Raw genomic sequence first — 23,225 nt, forward strand, 5'->3', positions numbered from 1 at the left:
CGATGTTCTGTGCCTAGTGATCTGTGACTGAAGACCTGGACCCTAATGACCAGAATTCCTCCTACAGTCCTCTGCCAGATGACCTCTGCCTGATGTCTTGTACCTGCAACCCGATATCCTGTGCCTGATGACCTGTACCCTGATGTCTGGGGTCCTTTCTGATGTCCTGTGCCAGATGACCTGTGCCTGTTGACCTGTACTGGATGTTCTGTACCTGCCTGTATCTGTGCTCATGTTCCCCCCCTGAAGCAGCCAGACTGCTCAGATCCAGGGTTGCCGTGACTCAAGGGTCTCCGGACCCGGGAGTTCAGGGTCACCCGAAAATGAAAGGGGGGTTATTTACAGGGGATTAATGTTCGTGGTAAGGGGAGTATCGCCCCTGCCGATGGGAGTACCCAGTGGAGATGGAGCGGGGTAGCCAGATGTCGTTCCCTCCACAGGTAGGGGAGGCCCTGGGACTCTGGATGATGGAGTGTAGGGGAGCGTAGTGCAGGTTGGACGCAGGGCAAGGCAGCGTACTCACTCAGGCCTTGTTGGTGTTGATGCTACCATAAAGCAGACTCTGACACAGTAGTAAACCAAGTCTCTGGGTGCCGCTGCCACTTCAGGGGAGCTCGTCCGGGAGTCCACTCCCATTGGTATTGCTGATGGTCTGTAACCTGCCTCCATGCCCTAGAATTTAGATGTTCTGAGTGATCCCTCAGCCTGAAGCTTTCAGGGTCCCGCTCCCTATGGTTAGTTAGTGGAGCTGTGCTCTCGATGGCTGACACTTGAGATTTCTGTGGGCCGAATAAGCTGGAAAGCCCTATCGCCCTCGTTGTGTTGATGCCTTCGATCTCTGAGCTCTTGAGGAAAGTTCATAAAGAGACTATCATCCACAGGTTAATTATCAGGTTGCGTGAAGCTACTCCCCGATCTAAGTACCAGTACCCTGCCGTGCTCGGTACCGGTTCGGTTACTAGATGTTCCGGTGCTGACCGTTCTCCCAAACTAAGTCTGGCACCCCTTTCTAATACCCTGCGACCGGGTCTCTGACTCCTCCGATCCCAGACCACCGTCTGCGACCTAGCCAACGTCTCTCAGGGAGCTTCAACTTCCTCTAGCTCCCCACTCTCTGAGGGCTACCACTCTTCTGACTCAGCCCCTCCCACCAGTCTTTCTGACCCCTAGGCGGGTGGCCCTTTTCCAGCTAGACCACTCACTGGTGTGCCTGACAGGGTGTGGTGTAAGGTTTGGTTAGGATTTGAATGCTGATGGAGCAATACCAAAGGTTAGGATCCCAGAACCATGGTGGGTTGAGCTCTGCACCAAAAGAGAAAGGAGTGCAGTACCCTGTGACAACCCTGACTAGTTCAGGGGCGTCACACTTATGTTGCTGTCCAGTCTGTGTTTCTGCTCTGTTTGTCCTGTCAGTGCCCACCCTGCCTGTCCTGTCCATTACCTGACCCCAGTCTTGTTGCCACCCAGCTCTGCTCAGCTGCCACAGTCCTGGGTTCTACCCTGGGTGTAGCATCTGGAGTCTACTTGGGTAAGCCTGTGTTCCCCTGAGGTGCAATGGGTCCACTCCCGCTCACCGCCTCCACACCAGTGAGCATTACAATTGGCTCTGGTAAATACCTAACAGGCACTTAGTCACACCCCTCCAGGGTAATCCTGACCTCCGTGGGTCCACCCGACATCTCAGCCATTACGCTTTCTGCTGCTTCGACATTAACAGATTAAACAGGCTGTAACTCTGTCACTACTCTCCTGTCCAAACTATACCCTGAGATATCTCACATTGGAAAACAGCAAGGGAAAATTTCGACCCAACTACATATGGTGAATATCCGCCAGAATGCTCCAGGTCCTACTGTATCCAGACTTCATCTGTCTGCTCCACCGTGATTCAATGATGACCCAAAGCAATGCCGAGGGTTCGTTAATGCTGCACTTTGTACTGCTTCCCCACAATTTTTCTTCAGATTATCAAAGTGGCATTCTTAATGTCCCACCTAGATAGGGAGGCTGGGGGCACAAACGTCACTGGGGAGGCTGGGGCATATACATCACTGAGGAGGCTGGTGCATATATATTACTGGGGAGGATAGACCATGTAAATCACTGGGGAGGCTGGAGTTGCTGCCTTCAACTGTGGGATGGGAGTGTATGGCAGTCTAAATCCACCCGCAAAGTATGTGTCTACACTGGCACTGGCTAGTGTGAGGACACAATCCTACATCACTATGGAGGCTGAAACATGCACTTCACTGGGGAGCCTGGGGCATATAAATCACTGGAGAGTCTGGAGCATGTACATCACTGGGGAGGCTGAAGCATATACATTACTGGGGAGGCTGGAGCATGCACTTCACTGGGGAGGCTGGGGCTGACAGTGTCAACTGTGGATGGGAGAGTATGGTAAACTAATTCCACCCGCAGAGTATGTATTTACGCTGGCACTGGACATAGTGAGGATGCAATCCTTCAATGCATGTGCTCACAGCATTCAACAGGAGTATAAAGGGCCGGAAGTAATGCAGCTGCCGGCCTGCGCACTGCGGTCCTTGGGAGCCGCAGAAAAGGTAATTGCAGTTACCCACGTCTATGTTAGGCTATAGGTTGAACTTGATGCAGATATGTCTACTTTCAACCTAAAAAACTATGAAACTGTGTAAAGATCACTTACCTCTATTTTTAATTAGCTGGAAAATCATTGTACGACTGGACTATAACTGTAATTATTGTTTCCCTCTCATTTAAAGGAAGAAGGTTTGTCATTGTTATACATTATGCATTTATTCACCTTATTGTTATACAGTTTTGCATGTTTAGAAAGGTGTCACATCATTTTTAATCATTTTCAATGTACTAATTGTCTAAGAATTCTATAATAGTTACGACACTATATTTTCTTCCAGCATCAGATATAGCTCATATTTATGTGCAATTTTTCTAGCATTCAGGAGAATGTAAACCAAACAGCCAATAAATGTAATGAAAGTTATTGTATGACACAATTACATTAGCTGCTGCTTCTTCAGTAATATTGAAGTTACATAATTACAAGGAACCTTTGTACTAACAGGTTTTAAATTATCCCAAAAACGTGACTTACATGTCCAATAAAGTTTTGTAATCAAGCACTCCCGAGATGAGGTTAGCAGTAAACCTGTGAGTAAACAGATAGAAAGTAATGTTATTTGTCAAACTGCATGAACCTTTGTGCAGATTTACTTCCTATATTCAATAGTGAATCCATTTATATTTTAACACCCAATTTCCAAGTATTAAACTGATTAGGACTTGAAAAACAGTAATAACATAAGGCTTTTATATATTGCCCTACAGTATTTTCTTGCTGTTTTTGAATGTCTTTTCCTTTGACTTCAACAGGTAATGCTTTCCTTAAAAGGGTTTTCGGAGGCTTTATAGGATAGGTCATCAATATCAGATGAGTGGGGTTGCGGTGTGGCAGGATTTCAAAGGAGCGCCGGTATGAGAAACAAGTAGGTCTTCAGCAGACCCCCTGCTGTCATATAAACTCATCAGCGACCTGCGATCATATCACAGACTTGCCAATGGGCCCTTAAAATGTTGCGGCTCTGTGCTGGTTTCTGTTAATCTTGTCAGACTTTGACAGCGGGATTTAAGAGGTTAACAAATGCCGATGGCACTTCGCTTCACCTGTGATTATTAGAGACAGGTCCTGGCTGTAATACACAGCCATTACCTGTCGAGTATGGGGCCCCGAATATGGGGCGGGGGAGGGGACGGGCCCACCCAGGCGGGCCCAACCACTCCCACCCCCACCCCGTGAGCCCGCTTCATACACCAGCTTTTGACTTGTGCCATACATGTATGGTGAATGTCATGAATGGTTTAAAAATAAATAATAATACATAGTAATAATTTTGTGACTCCAACTAAAACTAAAAACAGGTCAGTTTGAAATAGACAATGTTATTGTTGGGATTACCCCTTCAATTCACATGGAAAGGCTGCATTGTATTTTTAATCCCATTGATTTTAAAAAGAGCAAGTTTGCTGCCAAGAGAAACAGGAGGTAATGGTTTTCCTAATACCTTGTCCATAGTAACAGAATATACAGTATCAGTAATACTCTACAGAAGGAGAAGGCATAGAACAAAATATTTTTTTTTAATTATTTATAAAAATTCCACAATATCAAATATTTTGTGCCTTCTGTGTAATGAAAGCAAGGTTCACACTAGAAGGCTCAGAACGATTGTGTTAGCTTCATAGGAACAGAGAAACAAAACTGTCAGTATGGTGTTTTGGAGGTGCTATGCAGTGCCTTTTGGCCTCCAAACATGATGTCTAATAAGCCACACGGCGAGAAAATCGGTGCAAGTGGAGTGCGATAATACATCGCATTCCACTCGGACCAATTCTAGCCTGTGTGTCAGCGCACATGAGCAATTATTTTCTCAGTCCTAATCGGACCGAGAAAAAAATCGCAGCATGCTGCAACTGTAAAGCGAGACTCTTTTCTCTCCCACCCATTCAAGTGAATGGGGCGAGAGAAAAATCGCACTGCACTCGCGGTACACCGGTGTACCGCGCATGCAGAGCGAAAATCGCAATAGCCGACTACGGAGGAGAGAGTGAGAGAAATCTCTCCCTCCCCTCCTCCGTGCCACCCGCCCCTCCGCAGCGCGGGCCTGCCCCTCCTGAGAGCCGGCCCGCCCCCCGCAGCTGAGGTCCGATCACAAAGTCAGACCGCAGTCGCAGGGATACTAGCATGACACTCGGCTCCTGCTGTGCTGCCAGCGTAAACCGAGTGTCATGCAAGCATCGCAGTAGTGCCCCGTGTGGCCCCAGCCTTATACCATCTAAAGTATTCAATTTTGGTCTCATCTGACTAGACTACAGTATATTCTCCCAGTATATGACAGACTTGACTAAATGTTGTTGGGCAAACTTTAAACATGTTTAAACTTGCTTTTTGTTCAGCAATGGAGTCTTGCATTCTGATGTGCATACAAGCCGTGGAGGTTGGGTGAAGGACTTATTGGGTTTTTTAAAACAATTATACCTACTAAATTCAGGTCTTTTTGTAGCTCTTTACAGGTGGTTCTTGGCTCTTGGATAACTCCTTTCAGTCCTCTTTCTGACATTTTGCAGTGAGCACCTGGTCATGGCCAGTTAATGGTGAAATTATGTTCTTTCCACTTCCAAATTATGGCCCCAACAGTGATCACTGGAGCCTTCCATTGTTTAGAAAATTCTTCTATAACCAATGCCATCAGTATGTTTTGGAACAATAAGGTTGCAAAGGTCTTGAGTCACCTCACTGGTTTTACCCATTATGAGATGTTTCTTGTGTGGCACCTTGATAATGAGACACATTTTTATAGGCCATCAGATGAACCAGCTATTATTTTTCACTAAGTGGTAGGATTACTTTCTAGTTAATGATTGATTTCAGCTGGTGTCATGCCTTTCCATAACGTTTTGCCCTTCTGTTTATTCATTTGATTAATACTTTTTCCTTGTGTCATTTCTCATTATTACACATAACTTAGCTATAGTTTTATTTTTTGCCTTTTATTTATTTGCAGGAAATATGATTTGAACTTGATCCTCTGCGGATTGATCTGCTCATCTCTAGTTTATTGTAAGAGTATAAATTGGGGGTCTCATTCCTTGTGCCCCAACTGATCCACAAGTTATTACCTATCTTGTAGATAAAAATTAACTTCTTATAGCAAGAATGTCCTATTCAGTTGCACAGGTCACTTCTACACACGTAATTCTAATAGGTAAAATGGCTGTATTGAATTCAGCTTGTATTTGTATCTTTTGTTATGCCAGGTAACATTTGCATGCTATAAGTAAAACTTTTGGGGGCTGTTTTGAATTTTCAAGAAACCAAATGCTATTTTACATGTTTAATTTGTGGAAGTATTGGAGAGACTGCTATCCCTGTGTCATTCTGTGTGGACACAGGCATCTATTGTTTCTTTTTATGGAATGAATTTTACTACTCCAACAGATGTCTACAATAATGTTGGACCATATTTTCAGGTCATTTGCATTTTGCACAGTTGCCAGTATGTTTTGTGTATGTGATATGTAAACCACAGCCACCGTTATGTGCTAGAAAAGAAGCATTCAGTATTACAGTACCTTAATTGATCATTGGCATCCTGGAAGTTGTGGCGTGCAAATATTACTGCCGGACTGGAGTTAACTGGGAGCGGCATCCGATTATTTAAATACATGTCATCCAGCCAGTACTGGTGTATCTGAAAGAACAAAATTATGAGGAATCTTCGAGATAAAGTCACCGGAAGATGAAATGGGAATTTTATCTACCAAGTATTTGTAATTATTAGGGATGATCGAATACCTCAAATATTCGGCTTCGCGAACATTTTCCGAATAGGTCGCCACTATGCGAATATTCGATGCGCAATGTAAGTCTATGGGAAGCCCGAATAGTTGTTGTTCGGGTTTCTCATAAACTTACATTGCGCATTATATTTGTGAATAGTTGAACAGCGGCGACCTATTCGGAAAATATTCGAAAAGCCAAATATTTGAGGTATTCGATCATCCCTAGTAATTATGTGTCGTGATGTTAAAGTAAAACCAATCTAAATGAGGTACTATCTCCTGACACAAAGATTATGGCTAATAATGTATTTAGTATGTAGCAGGTTTAACTTAGAGAGCAATGCAATCAATGAAGGGAAAAAATAATAATAGAGACATTTCACAACTACATTGTAAAAATAAGCAATACCTATGCTGTATAAGTGCAGCAGAGATATAAGATGGTAATCATTCGCAGGAACATATAATTAGTGCAACCTGTGAGGCCAAGAGGTGAGGAGGCCACAACTACCTCCAAAACTGGTGGAATTGTGCATCATAACAGAGGTCTGCAAAAAAATTTTTTTTAGAGAGCTGTTTTGGTTATTCCACGTAATCTTTATGTTTTTGAGTGCGCTGAATCCGAAAATGACCTCCGTTTTGTCATAGGACATCACGTTTTCTGACAATTTAAGTAACTATGTTCAATAAGACAATACCTCAAAATAAATGAAAATAGACTCATAAAATGAATTTTTTATTACAAATATTTCATGAATATATTTTTTTTTAACTGCAATGAACTCACTAACACACACTGAAATCGACTCTTTTTCCCTGTGAGGCTTCTCTTGGTATATTTACGCTTGTGAGTAGCATCTGTAATGTCTCTCTGAAGCATGCAACAGTAGTCTGCCATCATTGTAATGCTCCATCTTCCCTGGTATCTTCTTTCCATCTCTTTAATGTCCTGGTGGAATCGTTCACCTTGCTCTTCACTCACAGCTCACAAATTTTCAGGAAAGTTGTCAAGGTGGGAATGGAGGAAATGCACTTTCAAACTCATCAGGTAACCTAAAGCTTGAAATGCTTTCAGCATTCGTCTGACGATTTGTTTGTAGTCAGGGTCTTTGTTATTGCCTAAAAATTTCTCTACGACCTCTTTAACCCCTTAAGGACGAAGCCAGTTTTGTACTTAATGCCCAGGCCATTTTTTTGCAATTCTGACCAGTGTCCCTTTATGAGGTTATAACTCTGGAACGCTTCAACGGATCCCCGTGATTCTGACATTGTTTTTTCATGACATATTGTACTTCATGATAGTTATAAATTTAGAACGATATTTTTTACTTTTATTTGTGAAAAAAATCGGAGATTTGATGAAAATTTAGAAAATTTTGCAATTTTCAAAATTTTAATTTTTATGCCCTTAACCCAGAGAGTTATGTCACACAACATAGTTAATAAATAACATTTCCCACATGTCTACTTTATATTAGCGCAATTCTGAAACAAAATGTTTTGGGGTTAGGAAGTTAGAAGGGTTCAAAGTTCATCAGCAATTTCCCACATTTTCAACAAAATTCACAAAACCATATTTTTAGGGACCACATCACAATTGAAGTGACTTTGAGAGGCCTAGGTGAAAGAAAATACCCAAAAGTGACACCATTATAAAAATTGCACCCCCCAAAATGCTCAAAACCACATCCAAGAAGTTTATTAACCCTTCAGGTGCTTTACAGGAACTAAAGCAAAGTGGAATGAAAGAAAGCAAAAAATAAAATTTTACATAAAATGTTGCTCTACTCCAAATTTATTCACTTTTAGAAGAAATAACACAACAAAATGGACCACAAAACTTGTTACCCACTTTCTTATGAACGCGCCAATACCCCACATGTGGTCAGAAACCTTTGTTTGAACAAATGGGAGGGCTCGGAACAGAAGGAGCAATATTTGAATTTTGGAAAGCAAATTTGGCTGAAATAGATTGCGGGCACCATGTTGCATTTACATGTCTGCTAAGGTACCTAAACAGCAGAAACCCCTCACAAGTGATGCCATTTTGGAAACTAGACCTCTCAAGGCTTCTATCTAGGGATACAGTGAGCATTTTGGACCCACAGGTACTTCACAGATTTTGATAACGTTACATTGTCATATTGAAAATTTTCATTTTTTTTTTCAAAAATGTTGCTTTAACATCATTTTTCACTTTTTCAAGAGGTAATTCCAAAAATTTGACCTCAATATTTGTTGCCCACTTTCTTATGAGCGCGGTGATACCTCATATGTGGTCTGAAACCTTTGTTTGGAGAAATGGGAGGGCTTGGAACAGAAGGAGCAATATTTGAATTTTGGAAAGGAAATTTGGCTGAAAAAGATTGCGGGCACCATGTCGCATTTGGAGGACCCCTAAGGTACGTAAACAGCAAAAAAAAAAAAAACAAGTGACCCCATATTGGAAACTAGGCCCCTCAAGGAATTTATCTAGATGTTTGGTGAGTACCCTGAACCCCCAGGTGCTTTACAGAAGTTTATAACGTTGAGCCATGAAAATAAAAAAATAAAATTTTACCACAAAATTGTTACTTCAACCAGGTAGCTTTTTTTTCCACAAGGGTAACAGGAAAAAAATCACCATGAAATGTATTGTGCAATTTCTCCTGAGTTTGCTGATATCTTGTATGTGGTGGAAATCAACTGTTTGGGTGCACAGCAGGGCCATTTGACTGCAAAATTGGCTGGAATCAATAGCGGACGCCATGTTGCATTAGGAGATCCCCTGAGGTGCCTAAAAAGTGGAGGTCCCCCATAAGTGACCCCATTCTGGAAAATAGACCCCAGAAGGAATTTATCTAGATGTTTGGTGAGTACCCTGAACCCCCAGGTGCTTCACAGAAGTTTATAATGTTGAGCTGTGAAAATAAAAAAATATATATTTTTACCACAAAAGTGTTACTTCAACCAGATAGCTTTTTTTTTTAACAAGAGTAAAAGGAAAAAAATCTGCATAAAATTTATTGTGCAATTTCTCCTGAGTATGCTGATACCTTATGTGTGGTGGAAATCAACTGTTTGGGTGCACAGCAGGGCTCGGAAGGGAAAAAGTGCCATTTGACTGAACATTTGGCTGGAATAATTAGCGGGCGCTATGTCGCATTTGGAAAGCCTAAGGTGCCTAAACAGTGGAGATCCCCCACACTGACCCCATTCTGGAAACAAGACACCTCAAGGCTTTTATTTTGAATCCACAAATACTTCACCGAATTTGATAAGCTTAGGTTGCCATATTGAAATTTTCATTTTTTTCACAAAAATGTTGATTTAGCATCAAATTTCTCACTTTTTCAAGAGGCAACAACAAAACGTGGACCCCACAGGTTGTTATCCAATTTCTTGTGAGAGCAGGGATACCCCACATGTGGCCAAAAATCTCTGTTTGGATAAATGGGAGTGCTTGGAATGGAAGGAGCACCATTTGAATTTTGGAAAAGTTGAAATAAATTGCGCGCACCATGTCACATTAGCAGGGCCCCCTGGGTACCTAAACATCAGAAACCCCCCACAACTGACCCCATTTTGTACACTGGACCCCTCAAGGATTTTATTCAGGAGTATAGTAAGCATTTTGAATCCACAGGTACTTCACAAAAATGTTGCTGTTGCTGTACAATATTCTCACTGTTAGGCTATGTGGCCATGATCCAGCGACACGTCATCTAGCACACAGTGCCAGCCTTCCTGCAGAGATGTGAGTGTTGTCCACGGGAGAACGCAGCTGCCCATGCCCACGATTTGGGTTCAGGCTGCTGTGGACTTTAGCTCTATTCTACCTGCAGAGAGCACTCTCGTCTCCGCAGCACAAATTGACTTGCTGAGGCTCGGGAAGCCAGGTCGGTTTATGCTGCGGAGAAAAGAAGCACAGTGGGCATGGGATTTCTAAAAATCCTTCCACTGTGCTTCTACTGCACAACGCAGCATTATGGATGCAGGGAAAACACTCTGCGCCCAAAACGCTGCAAACCCTGATTGTGGACACACAGCGTAAAATGCTACAGTGGATGAATGGATAGATGTCAAACATATATAACATCCCACCCCCTGCATATTCTAAGCTGGTGCCCTTTAGTGCCTTTCATGTGGCACTAAAGAGTGCCTAGCCTTGTATTTAGCCCCCCCAAAAAAATAGTTAAACTAAATGATGTGGGGTCCCCCCTATTTTTGATAGCCAGCTAGGGTAAAGCAGACAGCTGTAGCCTGCAAACCACAGCTGACAGCTTCATCTTGTCTGGTGATCAATTTGGAGGGCTCCCCAAGCTGTTTTTTTTTTTTATTATTTATAAATAAATAATTAAAAAAACAAACAAACGTGGGGTCCCCCCAAATTAGATCACCAGCCAAGGTGAAGCTGACAGCTGGGGTCTGGTATTCTCAGGGTGGGAAGAGCTATGGTTATTTGACTCTTCCCAGCCTAAAAATAGCAGGCCGCAGCAGCCCCAGAAGTGGCGCATCCATTAGATGCGCCAATCCTGGCGCTTTGCCCCAACTCGTTCTGTTCCCCTGGTGCGGTGGCAAACGGGGTAATAAATGGGGTTGATACCAGATGAGTAATGTCACCTGGCATCAAGCCCAGCAATTAGTTATGTCACGGCATCTATTTGATACCAGACATTACTAATTGACAGTAATAAAAAAAAAAAAATGGCAAAAAAAAAAAAAATTTTTTTAAAAAACACTCCCCCAAAACATTCCCTCTTTCACTAATTTATTGAAAAGAAAAAAAAATCGGGTCCCCTGTAATCCATTTTGAAAGTCCTGCAGCGATTCTGGACCTTCTAGAATATGGGGGGGCACGGTCAGGGAACATGACCTCCATTTTCTAGGAGTGCAGACCCTCCATTTGAGGAGAGTGGGTGCAAAGAATCTGCACCCACTCTCCCAGGGTCACAGCTGCAGAGTGCCGAGCAGCAGCAGCCAGCATCTCTGAAGGCAGAAAGCTTAGCTGTCAGCTGCTCTGCACGTGTGACCGGCGTCTGCTGTGAAGGAGGAGTGGGCCGCGGGGGATCAGAGCTGCGACAGGTACGTGGGACACCGGGGGACACTGGAGGGCACCGGGGGGAATAGGAGGTGACCTGGCAGGGCCTGGGGAGGGGTTTTCTGTTGCATGTGTGATGGCGACAGAAACCAGAGAAAACCGGTAAATGCGGCTGGTGCGCTGCTGTGCGCGCGGCCATCTTGGATTTTCGGGAGGGGGTTGGGGGTCGGGGGGGGGCACTTTGGGACACCGGGGGACCAGGGGGAACCGGGGAAGAGATCTATCTCCCATCTGACATGTTTGATCATGCCAGATGGGAGATAAATCATTTTTTACCGGTGCTGCCATTTACTGTAAAGTGATCATCGGTATACGGTGTATACCAGTGATCACGTGAGCGGGGATTGGAAAAAACGGCCAGAATCATGATCTCCAGGGTCTCAGCTACCCCCGGTAGCTGAAATCTCAGAGATTTTCTGACTCTGGGGGGTGCTATACCCTTTTTTACGACCGCCGTAAAAAAGCGGCGGATCGGAAGAAGTACCCTTAATTGCCGCCGTTAAAAAGCGTATCGGCGGTCGTTAAGGGGTTAAATGCAATCCACCCTTCTTTTTGAGGATGCGTCATGGTATTGATATACTCTTGATCAGTTATAAGCCTTCTAATGTCTGGTCCGACGAACACACCTTCCTTCAATTTTGCCTCCGAGAGGCCTGGAAACTTGGTGACCAAGTATTTGAAGCATTCTCCATCTTTTGGAAGTGATTTTACGAATTGCTTCATCAATCCTAATTTGATGTGGAGAGGTGGTAGAAGAACTTTATGGGGAGGAACCAAAGTTTCTCGGAGGACATTTTTTTTCACCAACTGTGAGCACCCTAGGCTGCCAATTCTTCTTGGTCCAGTGATTTTGTCGGTCTCGACTGTCCCATAGACACAGAAATCAAGGGCATTTGGTATACCCAACTTGTTGCCCGAGCAGCATGCACAAGACTTTCAAAACCCCGCACATTTGCCAACCGTGGTCTTCATATTTAAGTTTACGAAGAACCAATTCCATGTTCTCGTAGGTTTCCTTGAGGTGTACGAAATGACCTACAGGGATGGAAGCCTAAAAACCGCCGTTGTGGAGTAAAACTGCTTTGAGACTTCTTTTTGAAGAATCTATAAAAAGACGCCATTGCGCTGAATCATATTGGATTTTGAATTGACCCATCAAACCTTCGACATCGATGCAATAAACCAACTTATCTTCCTGGGCAAAGTAAGGAACTAACTCGTCTTCACGATGTCTGACCCATGAAAAAGACACTCCTGGCAACAATAAATTCTTTCTTTTGAGCCTTGAGCTGAGTAACTCAGCGGCATCTTTGGGAAGATTTAAGTCTCTTACCAAATCATTCATCTCCTCCTGGGAAAACAATTTTGGTCTTGTATCATCTTCAAAGTCAGAACTTGATTCATCTGGTTCAGGTATGACTCCACCTTCATTGGACATAGTTATCTCTTCCAAGATAGCAGGGGCCTTGGGTACTATATCTGTGCCATGGGCGATGGGACAAATTGCTAAGTGAATATTGGGGTATGAAATGAAATGCTTCCATTTTGAATTATACCCTTTCACATCGCATGAACAAAAGTAACAATCGTCACTATGGTTCTTTTGCTCTCGCCATACCATAGGAATCCCATAACGGAAAGCTTTTCTCTTACCCTTGAACCAATTTCGGAGGTCCTCAACACACCGTTTGCACACTTTATGAGGCGCCCAAGCTTTATCTTGATCTCCAAGCTTTAGTCCGAAATATGCGAAATATACTTTTTTCACAAAGTCTGTAATATTCAGCTCTTGCTTCAATACTGTATATTCACCACAAACGTAACAGAAACTGTCAGGCGAATTAATACACTTCCGCTGAGCGATAATGCTAATTTTGGGAAACATGGTTGAATATGAAGAGCTAACACGAACTGAGATTAAAAAGGGTGAACAGGCGAGAACAAAGATAAAACAATTGAAACAAGCCCGAGCATGTCAGAGCCCGCTCATTCAGCTTGTAAAATGTTGATGGTGGTTTCATTGGCTCACTCTGAAAGTTCTTTTCCTTGAAAGTTATTTTTTTTGCATTATATATCTTCAATGCATTGATGTGAATTAATTAATAGTAATTTTGACTTTCAAAACTCTAAAAAAAAAAAAAAAAAAAAAAAAATTATGTAAAATTTACTAAACTTGAAGAGAATTTTGCATGTTGTGGCAAATTCTGACGTCCAGGATTTTTTTCAATATTTTTTTCATTTTCAGCACACCAAAATACATGGAAATTAGATGAAAATAATCAAACAGCTTTTTAGTCGCAGACCAGTGTAATGATTTCATGAACTTCAAAGGCACCTTATATTGTACCTGCACATGGGCCTTCTTCTGTCTGTGTCTGCCAGTGAGCTGGAATCTTTGAGCAATACTAGCCACAAATAGTATATTGACCCCAAAATATGTCATCATACTGGCCAGTGCACAAGCTGTAATGAATGTGAGTCATGAGTGTGAAGTTAGCCCATATCTACATCTGGTGTTACTTTACTAATTCATACTTGTGTATTTTGTTATATGACCCTTTAATGAATATATCATTAAAATACCCTTTGGTGTTGCACAAGATTTTAAGTCTCACCCAATTCTCAGTTTTCTCTCGGTGTTCCTCCAATTTTTGTTGCAGCATTTCCCCTGTACCACCAGGCATCATAAATCTATCCACAACTCCTTTGCTTTTCTTATATTGTTCCTCCGAGACCAAATGCTTCATGCATTTCAGATACAGATCCATAGTTTGTTGCAGCGGTGGTACAGGCAGCTTTGGTAAACCCTGAAAAAAAATCAGAATATTAATCATTGAATTGTTCTTATTTGTTCCCAACCAGAAACAACGCTTACTGAGATTTAATAAATTTGATATACTTTATTTATAATTAAGTTAGTCTCTGGATTATACAAATAGAAGGGTTACTTATTTATGTCACATGGTAATGCACACACAGGGCCGAATCTTGTCAAATACCAGAAGGGCCCGTCCCTGTAGTGGGTCACTCAATTTGCAGTCACCGCCACTCTCCTCAGCAGTGTGCACCCATTAATTTGCCCTGCACACATGATCGCACTGCACAGCTGAAAGCAGCAGAACCAGAAGACAGCGCTGTTCTGCACCGCCCCGACCCTGCTGTGCAGTGCGATCGTGTGTGCAAAGGAAATAATGCTGCCTAGCATGCACACTGCTGAGGAGAATCGCGGTGACTGCAGATGTAAATATGTTTGAACAGTGATAGTGTGTCGCCCCTGAGGCTCTGGTCACCACAGGGTACTGAACTCCAACTGGGTTGTAGTACTGATCATGGATCCAGGGAAGGTTGGTGCCAGTTCCACCATACACAACCACATACATACAAGGGTTGCCCCTTCCTCCCTTCCCCCCACCGGGGACTAGGCTAGGGCGGGGTACCAAAGGGGTTGCCGACAGTATGGCGTTTACAGGACACCATCACAACAGGGGCCCCAATCCACTAGCTTAGTACCTGGGTGAGAGGAGGAGCAGGCACTAGGGGGAGTTAGGAGTCACAGACACTAGCAAGGGTTCTCCAGCAGGAGAGATAGCGAGTGGATGTCTTTCCCGGTAGCTCCAGTGGGACAAAGGAGTTTCAACGGTCGCTGTGGGGATACCGTGTCAGTTTCCCCGGGGCCGGCGCAGTTCAGGGTGCAGCACCCTAGGGTGGTGTAATTCCAAGTTGCACCATCAGACTTTGCCGGACGGAATGGTTTCATGCCTCTCTAACCACTACAAGTTTCCAGAGCCAAGTGGCACCTAGGTTTCCAGGGTCCTAGATCACGGTCAGACTCAAGGGGATCCACGCTACTGGCATCAGGGACAAGACTCTACCTAATATGGAAGGTACTCTAAGTAGCTTCAAGCCAAAGGGACCCGCACTACAAAGCGCAGCAAGGAAGGGCCCACAGACTACGGCAGCGGTTCTGACCTTCCGTGAATCTGGGATCGTCTGGAGCCCATCACGGCAGTGACCTGTACTACTGGGCTGGCAACTGAAGTTGTGAGTAAAAGACACCTTGAACCCGCAAAGACTGTCGCCTTGTCCTTACTGGCGTCACCGCTCAGCGCTTTGGCGCCGACGACTGCAACCTCTCCTGTCGTCATCCACCCGGAGCCCGTTCTGACTGTGGGGAGCGACACCATCCCGGCTGCCATAACACCTGCCCCGGTGAGGAATTCTGCAAGTGGCATCATGACAAACTTTCCCAATCACCCCACTTTCCCTTCATTTACTGTACACCTCGGGGCAATGGAAGGTCACCTGTGACATCGCCTGACCCGACCCTCAATGGCCCGGCAATGAGTAGGTTAACCACCTGCCCTGGGGGGCACTACAATAGCGCTGGGACTGGGACCCCGACATGCAGCAGCCTGATGAGGTCAGCAAGAGCAATAAATAGGACTGAGCTTCAATACTGGACGTAGTAGTGGCTACATGTTATATGTTACACTTGTGACGCCCTGGGCAAGCCAGGGGTCACAGGTCATTGCACCACCACACCCTACACCCCAGTTAGGAACACCAAGGCTACCAAAATCCTTGTTGCCTTCCTCCAGGGGCTGATGTTCACACCAGGGGGTGGGCCAGGCGGTTGGCTCCGCCCACCGATGAGTACACAGCCCTGGAGGCGGGAGAAACCAGGCAGATTAGTGTGAGAGCTTGAAGAGTGAGGAGTAAATAGTGGACGGAGGAAAGTGAAGTAAAGTAGAAGTGAAGTTGTAGTACAGCTAAAGAGAGAAGCTGAAGTGACAGTAGTAAAGCCTGAAGTTGGTCCGGCTGTGTGCCAGGACAGTGACAGCAAGGTCAGCAGACGGCGGTGATAGTCCGCAGGGGTGACTGCTCGGAGGTTGCTGGAAGGACCGCGGACGGGTAGTGGCCCGGCGGTCTGGAGCAGTATACGAAGAACAGTCAGCACCAGGGCAGGGGCCTCTCGGATCCCGTCAAGGCTAGGAGTCGCCGTAAATTTGCCAAATCCGTCAGTGAAGGGGACGTCTGTCTCCAAACAACCAAGTCCCGATTGAAGGCAACAGTCCAACCATTGAGGAGAGACACCGCCACCGCCATGGCACCAGTTTCTCAGGGCCAGCGCCTGCGGGCAAAGTAGGGCTCCTCCGGCCCATATCCAAGCCGGGGAGCGGGTTACCGGTGGGAACCCATCGCTACCAACACAGGAACATTAGGTGCAGGAAAAGGGACATCACCGTCACCTACTGGGGAAAGCAAGTGCAGCCGTCCGTGGGAACCGTCTTTCCAGCCGTGTGTTTTACCGAGAACTGTGTCAACGTCTCAGGCTGAGTGAGTACCACAGTGCCGCAAGGCACAGCGCTGCCCCCGCATCCCTGCACCCCACCAAGCCCTGCATCTCCCACCTCATCACTGGGCCCCGGGATCACCAACCCCTACCCACGGAGGGGCAACACAACAACTGGCTGCTCCATACCATCCTTCCCGGGATCCCCATACAGAGCAGCGGTCGTGTCAACCAAATCACCACAACCATGGGTGGCGTCACGGACAACAAACAATCCCCACACCGAAAAACCCCCCTTTCACTCACGGGCGAGGAGCGCCGCTAGAGTCCCCGGGATCCGGCCCATCGCTCGAGCCACCGAGCAGCAGCAGGCCGCACAGCCGCGGCAGCCGGACCCGAGCAGCAGTGGGAGAGCGCGGCGTCCCCTCCTCCGCCCGCGACAACTTGGCGTCACGAACAGGATCTTACTGCTCTGCCGTTGGGTAGAGGTGCGCCTTGTGACCGCCGGAGGTATAGGTAGCCGAAGGCCCAACTGCGGAAAGCCCCTGTGCCCATCCCCCACACCTCGGCTGAGGTTGCGCCGGGTTGCCGATGCAAGGCAGCGTCTAAGGCCACGTCACCGCGGGACCTGTCGCCCAGAGTACCAGCAGTGGGCAATATCCAACAGGTCTTGCGGGGCCCGACCCGTGCGCCGGAGCTCGCAGCAGCGCCGTACTGGGACAGGGAGCCGGTACCGTTGGGCCTGGAGATCGGTGAGAGGGAGAGGAAGAAAGCGGAGCTGGTGGCCCGTGCAATCCGGGAAAAATAGAGTCTCCGTCAGGCAACGTTCCGTGTCCGGGGACCGCTGTACGAAGGGCAGGTGAGGCGGTTTGATGTCCGCCGGGGCTATGGGTTTATATATGAACCGGGCCTGGAGGCCGAAGTGTTTATAGCCCGGCGGGATGTGAATGCCCACCTGCCTGAGGAGCATCCCGGCCGTAACCTGATGCCGGGTGACATCGTGCAGTATACCCGGCACTGTGGAGAGAGGGGGTGGTTCGCCCTAGATGCAAAACTGAGGGGCAGCCAGGAGAGCCGAGTGAGTTCTGCACCCCCTCCTTCAGATGAAGCCGAATACTCAGAGTAATGGCAGTGGAGCACCGTTGCACCGTCCCCTTTGGGACCACCAGTGTGTTTGTTTGAGAAAGTTTACAGATGATGATAAGCAAAAATGATAACCGAACAGTTACCAGATTGTCTGACCGTGATTGAGGAAACCGGCCGTTGCCGGCACCGTTGTCCCCGTGGGGACCGTTTAAAAAGTTGCATGGAGAGCTTTCCATGGACAAGCCCGTGAACTTGCAGGGCAACCACAAACGTTAAGTGGCATGTAAATAAGTTGTTTTACCGTTATCGTTTCCGCATTGCCGCCTCCGGAGAGGCAGGTTGGAGGGAGGGCCCTCAGCAGAGCAGGCTGGGGCCCAGCCACCACAGGAACCGGTGGCTACCCTCTGGAGGGGAAGGACAGATCCCGCTCGGGTAACTTGTGCTGGACTTGGGTCAAGGGGTGCTGCCTGGGTTTTAGGGGCAGCATCAGGGCCAGGTTACTTGGGTGGGAGAGAGCGGAGACCGTAACCGTAAACCGTTTGCAACGTTTAAGTACTGAACCTCCCGTTGTGGGATGATATTATGCTTTATATGTTACCTTTTTACCTTTTTCAGAAAATAAAACCGGTGTTGGACGGGCAGCCCGCGGACGGTCTGCATTTTGCTAAGGGGGAATGTGATGCCCTGGGCAAGCCAGGGGTCACAGGTCATTGCACCACCACACCCTACACCCCAGTTAGGAACACCAAGGCTACCAAAATCCTTGTTGCCTTCCTCCAGTGGCTGATGTTCACACCAGGGGGTGGGCCAGGCGGTTGGCTCCGCCCACCGAGGAGTACACAGCCCTGGAGGCGGGAGAAACCAGGCAGATTAGTGTGAGAGCTTGAAGAGTGAGGAGTAAACAGTGGAGGGAGGAAAGTGAAGTAAAGTAGAAGTGAAGTTGTAGTACAGCTAAAGAGAGAAGCTGAAGTGACAGTAGTAAAGCCTGAAGTTGGTCCGGCTGTGTGCCAGGACAGTGACAGCAAGGTCAGCAGACGGCGGTGATAGTCCGCAGGGGTGACTGCTCGGAGGTTGCTGGAAGGACCGCGGACGGGTAGTGGCCCGGCGGTCTGGAGCAGTATACGAAGAACAGTCAGCACCAGGGCAGGGGCCTCTCGGATCCCGGCAAGGCTAGGAGTCGCCGTAAACTTGCCAAATCCGTCAGTGAAGGGGACGTCTGTCTCCAAACAACCAAGTCCCGATTGAAGACAACAGTCCAACCATTGAGGAGAGACACCGCCACCGCCAGGGCACCAGTTTCTCAGGGCCAGCGCCTGCGGGCAAAGTAGGGCTCCTCCGGCCCATATCCAAGCCGGGGAGCGGGTTACCGGTGGGAACCCATCGCTACCAACACAGGAACATTAGGTGCAGGAAAAGAGACATCACCGTCACCTACTAGGGAAAGCAAGTGCAGCCGTCCGTGGGAACCGTCTTTCCAGCCGTGTGTTTTACCAAGAACTGTATCAACGTCTCAGGCTGAGTGAGTACCACAGTGCCGCAAGGCACAGCGCTGCCCCCGCGTCCCTGCACCCCACCAAGCCCTGCATCTCCCACCTCATCACTGGGCCCCGGGATCACCAACCCCTACCCACGAAGGGGCAACACAACAACTGGCTGCTCCATACCATCCTTCCCGGGATCCCCATACAGAGCAGCGGTGGTGTCAACCAAATCACCACAACCGTGGGTGGCGTCACGGACAACAAACAATCCCCACACCCAAAAACCTCCCTTTCACTCACGGGCGAGGAGCGCCGCTAGAGTCCCCGGGATCCGGCCCATCGCTCGAGCCACCGAGCAGCAGCAGGCCGCAGCAGCCGCGGCAGCCGGACCCGAGCAGCAGTGGGAGAGCGCGGCGTCCCCTCCTCCGCCCGCGACACACTCACCTCACTTCTTGCAACCTACAAGTGCACAAAAATATTACACATTCACCAAGCGACAAGTGGGCATGTGTACCTTCAAATGCCAGGGCTGAATTTTAGTCCCAGTCCGGCCCTGTGTAGATGAGACATATTTAGGGCCTGATTCATTAATACTGGCATTTTGTATAATGGAGTAAGATGTCCTGGATGTATTAGGAGGTGTTTTAATGGATTTGGCGCATCCTTAAACTGCCTTGCGCCTCTGCCAGAAATGTATACTAGCCAGGAACTAGAGAACATTTCTGTCGGAATTTAACCCACTGGTTAAAATTATGCTAAATTTCTTGGGCGTGCTTGGCCAAACTCTAACTTCACTTGATTTTGTAAAAATTGGTGAATCTGGCTGGCACTAGAGTAAAAATGCTCAAAGTCACAAAATGTGTGAGTAACTAAGCAAAGTGTGGAATTTACATTTTGTTTTTAAATAAACTGACTGATGTCAGCAAATTTCTGGCTGAGAACACAGGCGAAACGTAGAACCATAAGACAGGAGTCTAAGTGATAAATGCTACTGCATGCAAGGCAATAAACACATTTAGCATTTTGTATTATATGTTAAAACCTAATGTCTATCTATTCTTTGGTTTATTGAAATATTTCAGAAATTTGTATATCATTTTTTTATGCTTCCTTTGAAGTCTTCTAGAATACTCAAGTTAATGGAATGCTGTATACAAAATATTGCTGATTCCTTTAGGAGTCTTGGTGATCATATTTACTCTGGAAGATGTTATGTGGCGAATGTCTGGGCTTAATTAACCAAAAGTAACTGAATATCCAGAGTAACTCATGAATGAGGTTTAGAGAATGCCGTGGCTTTGTAAATTACATGGCATTGTGACAGATTTGTTTTTAATTTTTCATCCAAGTTATTCTGAAAGGTAAACTCTCCATGCAATGCTAAGGCACGCTGATTCTAGAAAATATATTAACAATTTCCCTGTAGACTTTGCACTTGTAGCTTTATTGTGACATGTTACTATACCATAAACTATAACACGACCCTAACGGTTTCTAATTTAGACAGTTTCTTAAAGAGCCGGCATGTGCTAATGACATCTGACTTTAGCCATTGTTCAGAGGCTTGTCCATCTTTCATCTGATATAAGCGTACAGCAGCTCAATAACGTCCAGTGATCGGCAGCAAGGCTCTCAAAGCAAAACAATGCCATGTGAACCCTAGCAATCTAACGCCGATATCTCTTAATCGAGACCTGATTGGCAGATGAGGATACTTTATTTATTTCTAATGGACAACCCCTTTAAGTTTCCTACTGAGCATTGTCCATTAGCTTCCTATCTTCTAGGTCTAAAGATTTTTTGTACTAATGAGTCAAGTGGGGATTTTACTCACAGTTTTATTGCTTAAAAACACCTAGATTTGTGCATACTGGAATATACCAATGGTGCGTAAGCAAGAAGCCTCCTGCTAAATATATCTTGCATTGTGTAGAATACAGTATATCAATCATACAGAGCCAGAAGGTTGGCATTTAGCTTATTAAAATAATAATTTAGCTGCCAGAAGGCACCACTTTACATTATGCAATTAGCTGTAGACTGCGGTATATAAGTAGTAGTGTTAGGAGTCCTCGCAGGCTGTATTATAATGCTGAGGATGCTATTTGTTTATTGGCCAGTGTGGATGGAGGAGATATTTATAGGCATATAAATGTACATTATATTGCATATTCATAATCTATGTCCAAAAGAAGTAAATAGCATTATGGTGAGTCAGTTTACAAGTATAAAAAGAATGGTGATCGCAATAGATAGAAACAGAGATTTTACACTCTGTTTGATGCAGGATTGCTGGACCCATGTAAATGAAATCTGTGAATTGATATTCACCGATGGAAAAATAAATACATAAATTGCTAATTTACCTTATTCATTACAATGTTAATCATGGACAGCACACATGGCATTTGTTTGCTCTCCATAATTTTCACAGACCCATAGACTTGTGTAGGAAAAGTTCATCCATGATGCAGACCAAAAATAAACAAATAGAAATCTCCTTGATTTCTATGCCATGGGCCACAAAAAACCACATACGTGTAAACGTCACCCTAGGCTATAATGAGTATGTGCTTTATCTGTGAAAAACACAGTACACGTGCGTGACTCACAAACTGTGGTCACCGAATGAGGACTAAAAGCAATCAAAACATGTTATGTACTCCAAAATACTACCAATAAAAACCTCAACAAATCCCACAAAAAAGTCTCCACTCAAGTCCATGATCTGTCAATAGAACAATAGAGGGTTTCACAAGTACAGTCATAGCCGAAAGTGTTGGTACCCTGGAAATTGTTCCACAAAAAATTAAGTATTTCCCCCAGAAAATTATTGCAGTTATACACGTTTTGTTATACATATGTTTAATTCCTTTGTTTGTATTAGAACAAAACAAAAACTCAAACAAAAAAATGGCTAATTGGATATAATTTCACACAAACCCCCAAAATAAGCTGGACTATATTGTTGGCACCTTTTCATAATTGTGGGAAAATAACAGTATCAAGCATACTTAATACTTTAATACTCGTTCAAACTCACCTGTGGCAAGTAACAGGTGTGGGCAAAATGAAAATCACATCTGAAACCAGATAAAAAGGGAAAAAGGTGACTAAATCTTTGCATTGTGTGTCAGTGTGTGTCTCACTAAGCATGGCAGAGAAAAATTGCTGAAAAGTTGCACCGCAGGATAGTCCGGATGGTGGATAAGCAGCCTAAATCAAGTTCCAAAGAAATTAAACTGTCCGGCAAACTTAGAGAGCATAAGAGTCAATGCAAACTATCCATGAACATTTAAATTAAATGAAAAGCTATGGTAGGAAACCCAAGAGGAAACCAGTGGTGACACAGAGACATAAAAAGCTAGACTGCAATTTGACAAAATGTACGTGAATAAGCCAAAATCCTTCTGTGAAAATGTCTTGCAGACAAATGAGACCAAGATGGAGCTTTTGGGTAAAGAACATCCTTCTACTGTTTACGAAAATGGAATGAGGCCTACAAAAAAAGAACTCAGCTCATACAGTCAAATATGATGGAGGTACAAAGTTATTTTGGGGTTGTTTTTCTCCCTCGGGCACCATTTGCCTTGATTATGTGCAAGGCATTATGACATCTGAAGATTACCAAAGGAATTTGGATTCCAATGAAGTGCAAATTGTCAGAAAGCTGAGTTTGCGTCCTAGATCATGGATCTTCTAGCAAGACAACAACCCCAAATATACTTCAAAAAGCACCCAGAAATGGAGGGAAACAAAGTGCTGGACAGTTCTCAAGTGGAAAGCAATGAGTTCGGATCTAAATTCCATTGAACACCTGGAGAGATCTTAAAATTGCTGTTGGTAGAAGGCAACCTTCAAATATCTGGCACTTGGAGCAATTTGCAAAATATGAGTCAAAAATTCCAGTTGAGAGGTGTAAGAAGCTTGTTGATAGTCATAA

The 23,225-nt window shown here is 45.3% G+C and overlaps 1 protein-coding gene across 1 annotated transcript in view; it reads right to left on the bottom strand.

The window, feature by feature from the left end:
- The window catches only part of CHAT (choline O-acetyltransferase), a 180,597-nt gene that overhangs the window by 96,112 nt on the left and 61,260 nt on the right, over positions 1–23,225 (bottom strand). The window contains exons 3-5 of the mRNA XM_075347294.1: positions 14,038–14,229; positions 6,133–6,251; positions 3,098–3,151 (exon numbers count right to left, since the gene is read on the bottom strand). Coding sequence (XP_075203409.1) covers positions 3,098–3,151; positions 6,133–6,251; positions 14,038–14,229 — 365 coding nt within the window. The remainder of the gene's footprint in view (positions 1–3,097; positions 3,152–6,132; positions 6,252–14,037; positions 14,230–23,225) is intronic.

This window comes from Anomaloglossus baeobatrachus, chromosome 5 (genome assembly GCF_048569485.1).
Source record: "Anomaloglossus baeobatrachus isolate aAnoBae1 chromosome 5, aAnoBae1.hap1, whole genome shotgun sequence".
NCBI lineage: Eukaryota > Metazoa > Chordata > Amphibia > Anura > Aromobatidae > Anomaloglossus > Anomaloglossus baeobatrachus.